This window comes from Nanorana parkeri, unplaced genomic scaffold (genome assembly GCF_000935625.1).
Source record: "Nanorana parkeri isolate BGI_ZX_2015 unplaced genomic scaffold, ASM93562v1 scaffold1041, whole genome shotgun sequence".
Classification (NCBI taxonomy): Eukaryota; Metazoa; Chordata; class Amphibia; order Anura; family Dicroglossidae; genus Nanorana; species Nanorana parkeri.
In genome coordinates this window covers 259,902-269,572 of record NW_017307309.1, presented here as the reverse complement: position 1 = coordinate 269,572, position 9,671 = coordinate 259,902, and the positions used below count along the sequence as shown (strand labels likewise).

Below are 9,671 nucleotides of genomic sequence, written 5' to 3'. Positions count from 1 at the left end.
ATATATGAGCTGGAGTTCTACTATAAAGCAAAAATATGAACACTGCAGGCAATACATGTATATATTTATAGCACACCTTATACTGTTAAGCACACACATTGGATATGTATGTGCTTGGGAAACACTAGAGTTATTCCATGCTACCCTTGTAACTATGGTATGTGCCTCTTCTTGTTTGAAGCATGCGATCCTTCCTCATATGTGATCTTAGAGAACTATGGGGTCAGAGGTTGAAGATTTCCCTCATTTATAGTTATTGCGCTTTCTTTGTAGGCCCCATTATTATTATTATTATTATTATTATTATTAAGTGCCAGATTTTTGAACAGCTCTTTGTTAAATAGTCAGTTTGCACTTAAATGCAAGCACAGAAGTCACAACTATGTCAGTTGTTCATGTGAGAGATTGAACTTGCATAGACAATGATTTTAAAGATGACAGAACAAAGTACTTAAAGGTATTATAAAAACTAAAATACTGGCTCATCTAAAGCCCAGGCTATGCAGCAATTAACACCATGATAATTTGTTTATTTTCTAAGAATCTATTTTTGCTGTTTGAAAATAGTATAGTATTTTATGGGCTCATGTGACAGCAAAAGTAAAATTACTTATTTGACCATGACTTCATAAAACCATTTTAGTGGGCCATATATTTGGCTAGTTTCACAGTAATTTGTTAAGTGTGATGTTAGTTTAAAAACTCCTGCTTTGTGTTCCATCTCCAAATAATTGCCCCTCTTAAATGATAAAATTGTGCATTGCATGTGTAACCATGGCTTCTTCTATGTCTTGGATACTCTAACAGTAAGATCTGTCAGCTATTATTCCTGACTCCGTTCCTGTCACCAGGAAAGGTTTCGGGTTCCCACTTAACTTTTGTATGTTCCACCAAATTTTCATACCATTCAAACCCATTCAGTGATATGACAATGAGAGATTTTGTCAAGCACAAACTTGTGCTTATGGTGGTATTAAAGGGAACAGTTGAAACGTTTGTTCCTGTCATGACTGCTGCAAAAAGCATATCATATTTTCTTCAACTTGTGACAGGAAAAGGGAAATACCTATATGACTTCCTAAAAGAACACTTTGGTAGGCTATAACTTTTTAGCCTTTTTTTTTTCTACACATGGTTTAAAATTAAGTGTGACACCAGGCTAAAGCTACTACTTTGTGTCTGCCCAAAATGATTGCCCATCTTAAATGGTAAAAATTTGGTGAATAATTGGTACTTCTTAAAGTATGTCTAACAGTTTTCTCCCAAAGCTACATGCTTTAGCCACAGTGTCCCTGCAAATGATTTAGCAATTTAACAAATATTATTTGTTTATGGCAAGATATTAGTTTAAGTAATTTCCTTTAGGTAAGTTTAAGTAAGATCCTGATATGTAAAACTGTAAATGTAAAATAGATAATGCTTTCATTGCTAAAGTGGATCATGTGCCCCAGGGAGTATTTATGTTGGCTAAAAAAAACAAAACAAAAAAAAACATATGTGCAGCGGCCCCTTTTAAACAGACTCCCAGCGGCTTTGGTGCCTTGAACTCTGTTTATATTTTTAAAGTCGGCTGCTGGCTTAACAATGGAAGTGATTCCGGCGGCTCTGGTGCCAGATCACTTCCTGTGGCCAGTACAGTGCCTGCCCACCCCCACCTTGTTTCGCAGGCTCTGGACTGGCATCTTAGGTTTTGGCAGGAAGCTGGGGAGGAGAGCAGCGAACGTCCATTCGCCCTTCTCCTCCCTGCTCTATGGGACCGTGAGCGACGTTGATTGCATCAATTCTGGTCCCGTAACTGTCATTGCTCGGCTTCTGAAGGCGAGCGATAAGCTATTGAAGTGCGATCTGCACTCCAATAGCTTATTTAGAAAATGTGGCACTAGGGGTCTTTTGGACCCCGATGAGACTTGTTAAAAACTGTATGCAGCAAATCTAAGAGCTGTGGAGAGGCAATGTTTAAACGGCGGGTTATTTCATAGCCTCTCTACTTTAACCCTGCCAACAACAAAGCTGGTGAAAGTTGGGCTTTCCCCCCATGCCCAGCTTCACTGGGGCAGCAGTGTTAATGATTATGCCCCCTTTCCTTGGATTCATTGAAGGTATGCATTGTGCACCTCCCCTCCCCCCAAACCCCAGCATAAAATATTTAATGGCAAGTGCCTTACCCAGATTAAGTAAAGGTATGCATTGTGCAGGAATGTGCTTAACCCAATTGTCTATGAATACTGACTTCTGTGTCCCTTAATGAGCAAGAAAGAAAAGACCTTTCTAATCTAGAGAAGGGAAACAAGTGGTCCTTCTCTAAACCAATCCAAAGGCATCTGATTATTTCTACAAAACCAAAGACACCAAGAATAATTTGTTGTCTATGCCCATGCCACTTAATTATCGTTGGAATTACCATAGACCGCTATGACATTCAGAATGATCATACACAGCTAATTTTTCCTCTTAATTCATGAGCATGTGTATCTTCTAGTATAGTCCAGCTCGCATAAACAACAATAATAAATGCTTTATTTTAATTCAGTTAATTTAATTTTAATAGTAAAAATAAGTGTATTTTTTTCTTCTGAAATCATATTGTTGAGTTATGTGTGAGAATAAATTCTTTATAATGATTCTAATGATACACACTGCAAAAACATAACCATTGGTTTTATTTTCATAAATATTGTATACTGTGCATAGTTGTGTAAACGGTCTGTTTTGTTAAAGAGAGATTCTCATAATTTATTTCCTCTATTATAGGAGGTACAGAAAGTTGTAAATGTGGTCACCACTACAGTAACTGATGGGGAATACAAACCAACTGATGAAAAGGATGCAATTGCAATTGTTGAGGTGGGCTGGATGACATCTGTAAAAGACTGGGCTGGTGTGATGATCTCAGCTCAGACCTTAACAGGTCGAGTGCTGGTAAGTGTCCTTCATTTGATTTTAATCCTCCGATATGTTGATTACAAAAACTACTAACCCAGCAGTGCAAAAATGCTAAAATAATGTTATTTGAAATTCTGTACGTGACCTTTACACAGGACAATGACAAAGAGTCTTTGATGGCAGACTCTTATAACAACCGTCACACTTGTACAGTCTCACCGGTGGAAGCAGATGGTGTTGCCTGTGGACCTGAAACTGCATTATTGGGTAGACAGCTTGATAAAATGTGAACCAGACATAGAAAATGCATTTCTTATCTTAAAATCAAATGGCTGCCATTGAACCTTAAAGGAGAACTATGGGGTCAGTGTTTTTCCCCATAGTTCTCCTTGGGGTAACGGGAGGACACAAACAAGCGTCCTCCCGTCACCCTAAGCTCAGTATACCGCGAGCTACAGCTCGCGGTATACTGAGACGCGGCACCTGGAGCGGATCCCGACTTAGATGACGGGATCCGCCCAGCTGCGTGAGTGACAGCTGGCTCTGCCTATCTAGAGGCAGAGCCAGCTGTACCCGCCCCCTCTCCCGTCCGTTCCGCCAGTCAGCGCTGGCAGATCGGAGCGGGGAGAGGGGAATCCAGCCCCTCCCCCCTGTCACGGCAGAGAGCTGTGACAGGATCGAGAGGTGAGGGAACCCAGTATGTTTTCCCTCACCTCTACTGAGCCGACCTGTGACAGTCTCATTGTCACAGGTCGACTTAGAACTATGACGTGAGTGGAAATCACTCATGTCATAGTTCTCCTTTAAAGTATGGTCAAATCATAACAAAAAATATATGCAATGTAGCATCTCAAGTTACACAGCTTATTTGTGCACAAATTGCATGTTGATCTTACCAGCCAAATTGGTTTTCCTACCCTTCCTTTAATAGGGTGACAAAGCTGTAAGACCACTATTTAATTACATCATTAAGGACAACATTCTCACCCTTGTTTTTACTGTGCCTGCTAGGACCACAGGGGGATGCAGTTATGTTATAAGGGGCACAGCTATTAGTGTCTCCTCTGATTTACAAATCCCTGGTTTGTTACCAGCTGACCAGGCCTACCACTTCCCAGATGCCATTAAGGAGATGTAGTTTAGGCAGCAGCTTTGAGGAAACTGATATTCTGGTGTTGCATAACCAATCCCACTGTGGCCAATGTCCAGGTAAAGAGGGGCCACGCTAGGCAAGTGACAAGACCCATGAAGTATTACATTTTAAATGGAGGTAAATAATATGTTGTTGTTTTTTTCAAATTATTTGCAGATTTAGTACAAGTTGTTCTTTTAATGGATGAACCCCCCCCCCTTCCTCAACAGAATGTAATACACCTAGTTAGATACTTCCCATTGTCTTTATTCCAGTGATTTTCATTGTGTGGCCCCACAATGGCCCCACTGGTAGCGTTAAGATAATGTCTTCCTGAGTTTTTCTATAATAAACCTCTTTCCGTTTCAGTCTGTAGGTATGATAATTTTCTAAATTAACAAAAAAGAAAAGTCACTTTCTTGCAATATGGCAACCTGGAGGCGATCCCTTTGCAAACAGACAAAGGTGGAAACCTGCAAAAAAAGTTTGCTGAAATGTATATAGTTTACAAAAAGAATACAAAATTAGTTACAACTAGGGATGGGCTGCCTGTTCGAGTCGAACTTACGAACATTGCCTGTTTGAGACGAACTTTGTGGGATGTTTGCGGTCTGTTCAGCTGCGCAACGTCCCACAAGTCAATGCACCCTCTGAAGCTCTAATTGGTTAAAGTTTTGCACCTGATCAAGCGTGGCAAAAACATCAGCAGCTTGGATACCACAAGCTCGAAGAGACATATGACCACCTGCCATGCATCCCGTTGGCAACACCACCATAGAAAGGACAACACTTCTCCTCGCTCCTCATCTGTGATCTCTACCCCCACTATAAGTCATGCCATGTCCACAACCTCCACTGACATGGATGATGTTATAGCAATGGGTGTGCCAGGTCCTTTCTGCCGAATCTGCCAGCAGCCCACCAGCTGGAGATGTTAGAAATAAAATTTTGATGCTCCAGCTGCTGCAGCGGAAAAAAAAATACTGTCCCACCCATCCACATGCTCAGCGTCTAAATGCCAGCTTGGCCAAATTGCTCACTTTACAACTGCTGCTTTTCCATCTGGTGGACTCTGCCCCTTCCGTGAGTTTGCAGAATGTGCTGTACCACAGTGGCAGGTTCCCAGACACCAATTATTTTCACCTAAGGCCATTCCAGCTCTGTACCAGCATTTGGAAGGCAATGTTTTGGCCTCGTTGGACAAGGCAGTCAGCAGCAAGGTCCACATTACCACCGACACGTGGTCCAGCAAGCATGGCCAGGGACATTATATTTCCTTCACGGCACACTGGGTAACTCTGCTAGCAGCTGGGAGGGATCCAGGATGGGGCTCCGTGCTGGAGCTTGTTCAACCACCACGCCTTCAAAAAGCTGCTGATCTGAGGTCTGTCTGCTCCACCCACTCCTCTTCGTCCTCCACGATGGCCTCTGCAGATTTGTCCGGCGAACCAGCAGTTCACTGTAAGCGTTCCAGGGGCTACGCATCGGTTGAAGCAAAAAGATGCCATGCAGTGCTTGAGCTGGTTTGTCTAGGGGACAGGAGCTACACCAGGGCAGAGATTCTGTCAGCTCTGCAGGGGCAGGCCCAGAGATGGTTTAACACAACACCAGCTTGTGCTGGGAATGGTTGTATGTGGCAATGGCAGCAACCTTCTCTCCACCCTACGCCTGGGAAAGTTGACGCATGTACCATGCTTGGCACACGTCCTCAATTTAGTGGTACAGCGTTTCTTAACCAGGTACCCAGGGCTGGCAGAGCTTCTCAGATAGACCAGACGTCTGCAGCCATATCAGGCAATCATACCTGGCAAGTGTTCGTCTGGCCAAAGTTCAAAGGGAATTCCACCTTCCCACAAACCGTCGGATTTGTGACATGCCCACCAGGTGGAACTCAACATTGGCAATGCTGCAGCGTCTGCACACGCAGCAGGGGGCCATAAATGAGTACCTGTATGAGTATGGCACAAGGACAGGTTCAGGGGACCTTGGTTTTTTTTCCCCCCGTCAGTGGCTGCTGATAAAGGATGCATGCACTGTACTGTCACCATTTGAGGAGGCGACGAGGATGGTGAGCAGGGACAGTGCATGCATCAGCGACATGATCCCTCTGGTGTTCCTGCTGGAGCACACTCTGCAGGGAATTATTGATGTGGCAGAGCAGCAGGAGGAAGAGGAGGACTTTTTTTTAGCTCAAGGCCCCCTTTACGCAGACACCATTTCTGCGGGTCGGCAGATCACACAAGAGGAGGAGGAGGATTATGTCAGCCGTGGGGGCATTGAAGTTGAGGATGACATTCTGCAAGGGAGTGTTTTCTGTCACCAGAAACCCACGGAGTAGTACGTGGTTGGGAGGAGGTAGTGCACGATAGTGCCAAGGAGAGGGATCATTACTGGTTGGCAACCCTTCTTGATCCACGTTACAAGCGTAAGGTTGCAGAGCTCATCCTGCCCTCACAGAGGGAGCACAGGATGAAACAACTGGAGGACGCTATGAAGAGAAACTTGTGTAACACCTTTCCAGACACTGGTAGGTTAGCAAGTGATAAAGGGGTGCTTCAGAGGCTTCGGTTGGTCAAAGGAAGAGCGGTGGAGAAGGGGGCCACCTGACTGATTACTTTCACAATTTTTTCAGTCCTCAGCGCCCAGGGATGTTAACTTTAGGCACCCATCGCCAGCGTCTTCGTCATATGGTGCAGGATTACCTAGTGGCAAGAGCAGACCTGGATAGCTTTCCAGCAGACAATTCACTGGCTTAGTGGGTCTTGAGAATGGATCGCTTTTCAGAACTTAGCCAATATGCCATGGAGCTACTGGGCTGCCCTGCATCCAGCGTGACTTCGGAAAGGACGTTCAGTGCTACTGGAGGTTTTATGACAGACAAAAGATTGCGTCTGTCCACAGACTCCGTTGACCGGCTGACATGTATAAAAATGAATCAGTCCTGGATCAGCAGCAGCTATCAATCCCCTGATGCTGATGTCAGCGAATAGATCGGGGATCTCTGGATTCGGAAGACTTCCTAGGCTGCCTAACTTTGTGGGTGATTATTACGCCATCTTAAAGTGATGTTCTCGGTGTCGTGCACCACCAACGACCAAGACGCAATTTTTCCGCACCCGCATGTGACGGGTGCATATCATTTGAATATTTGACCGCAGGGTCCAGTCCTGCACTCTTCCAGAATAACTCTGAAGGGTTACGGTGTGAAGGCACTTGCCGACACTAAAGGCCCAATATTTGGGTTCATTGGCCTGTATGCCGGATGCATATAATTTGAATATTTGACCTCAGGGTCCAATCCTGCACTCTTCCAGATTAACAGCTTTACAGTAGAGACATGCACATAATGTCAGCAGCCTATATCTACAGGCAGTATTCACTGATAACCTGTATTTTTTTATGACATGGTTGAATCACCTAGGTTTCTGACAAGTTTGCTTTAGATCAGTAAGTAAAGGAGATGGGCAAATGTAAAAGTGTACAAAAAGCAGGTATAATGAAATAAAAACCTATAAAGGTTGAACGACTTGTATATCGTGACAGAGTAAAAATGAGAAAACAGTCAAATTTACAGTATTCTGATATAGTATACATGTACTGTCGTCTAGACATGCCCCTGTTCTGGAGGCTGTCCTAGCCTCCAAAAAAAAGACTCACAATAATCACAGAGAAGTATTTGAATTGTGTGCAGGTAGATATAGAGATATAAATGGTGGGCATGTTTGGGCAACAAAGTTGTATTGGTAAGATGTCACCATATAAGATTTTTAGATTGTGATAATGTGTATCAATGTGTTATGACAAATGCAGATCTGTAACAGCCTAACAGTATAACAGCATTGTCTAAAATATCAACACATGTTTACGGTTTACTTTATATTGTATAGTAATGACCTTAAAATGGACTGCCATTTTGTTTGGCCTAGATTGTAGAAAGCTCCTTCTAATCTAGGGCATAACTGTCACCATTGTACTCTATGCCAAGCAGCAGCCTCTCGGCACCATAATGATCTATTGCTCTAGCAGTAGACTCTTTCAGGTAACAGAAACTGTATATAGAAAATTCATTTTATTATCAAATAGTTGTGGAAACAGTAGGTATTTGGGAATATTGGCTTTTATTTGCGATTTAAGGTTGGAGTGCATACAGAAGTGTAATTATTTTGCCGTGAGTTTTCTTTATTTACAGTCATGCCTATGTTGCTAATATGTCTCAACTTGAACCTCATAGCTTTGTCTTCAAACAGGTTTGTGTTTCATAAGTCCCTTTCTTCACTAGGCAGCCTTCAACTTAATACCTCAAAGGAACCACGCACTGAGAGTATATTGAGGATGCAATTGCTAACCTCTCCTTCTGATTTTTGAGGCACTGACCTGGATCAAACCTATGGATCAAAAGTTCTTACTTTACTCAAAGTATTGAAGCTGCAGAGAGCAGGCAGATTGTATCTTTAGAAAAAGGTCAGCAATTGCAGCCCAGTTATTGCTTTTTGTGCAGGTTCCTTTAACTAATGTACAATACTCTGTTATTGCTCTTAAAACGCTAATACAAATCATTGAAGGTATATGTACTATTGTAGTTCTTTGATTGGAATGGTACATGAGAGTTCTGGGGCCAAAGAAAAAATGGAGCTCTGAGATAATATCTCAGAATTAAATTTTTTTATTACTTATCCCCAGTGCTCTTATTAAGTGGAGTATGTCAGCTGATGGATGAAAATAATATACATAACATGTCATTCTACTGTACAGCATAGTGTTTTATTGACCCCAACTGAGTTGAGGTATGTACTGTGGAAATATTATGTTTATTTGCAAATGGAACATTTCTGGTTTAGTTCCGCTTTTTAGTAAAAAAAAAACATCTTTTAAATATCCCGTAATAATGGCTTTTTGTACTCTGAAAATCTGTTTTTATGGTATGTGTAGTGTGGCTAATGTATGTCTCTTTATGGATATTTGCCAATTTATACAGTACAGGAACAGTGTTGTAGACTGTTGTTGGATGATGCGTTTCTGATTTTCCACAAACAATATACATATTGGTAATTGCCTTGGCGACATGCTTCACAAATGCAGCAATTCTGTATACCCAATTTGGCTGCAAAATAGAAATACACTTTAACCCCTTCGTGACGGGAGACGTACACTGTATGTCCAGCCACATAGGGACCAAATGACTTGTCACGTACACTGTATGTGACGAGTTATTTGCTTCTTTAGAGGGCTGTTAAACGCTGAGAATCAGCTTTTAACATTCATTAATGGCTGCCCTTACTACAGAGGCATTCATTAATGAAAGGGTTAACCTTTTTCAGACACCCGATACCTTAATATCGTGTGTCTGAGAGTCAAAGCAGAGGGACACACATGCTGGCTTTTGCCGGCATTCTGACAGCTCGTATAGATCGAGAGAGATATCTCTCTCAAGCTATACTGGCTTTTTTTCTTTTTTTCTTTCATGAATAGATACATAATGTGTCTATTCCTATAATGTATCTATTCCTGAAAGGAGAATGTTTCAGTTTGCTGATCGTTGTTGCAACAATCAGAAAACCTATAGTGACAGCTGAATCCTGAACTGCTGCAGGATCAGTGTCACTAACTTATTATCGGCTGTTCTGAAGTTTGAAGCAGCCTGATAATAACCAAAAAT

At 42.3% G+C, this 9,671-nt stretch overlaps 1 protein-coding gene across 1 annotated transcript in view; it reads left to right on the top strand.

Moving 5' to 3' along the window:
• The window catches only part of LOC108796020 (calcium-activated potassium channel subunit alpha-1-like), a gene marked incomplete at its 3' end in the record, with an annotated part of 400,113 nt that overhangs the window by 131,789 nt on the left and 258,653 nt on the right, over window positions 1-9,671 (top strand). The window contains exon 2 of the mRNA XM_018567387.1: window positions 2,752-2,919. Within this exon, the coding sequence (XP_018422889.1) occupies window positions 2,752-2,919 (168 nt within the window). The remainder of the gene's footprint in view (window positions 1-2,751; window positions 2,920-9,671) is intronic.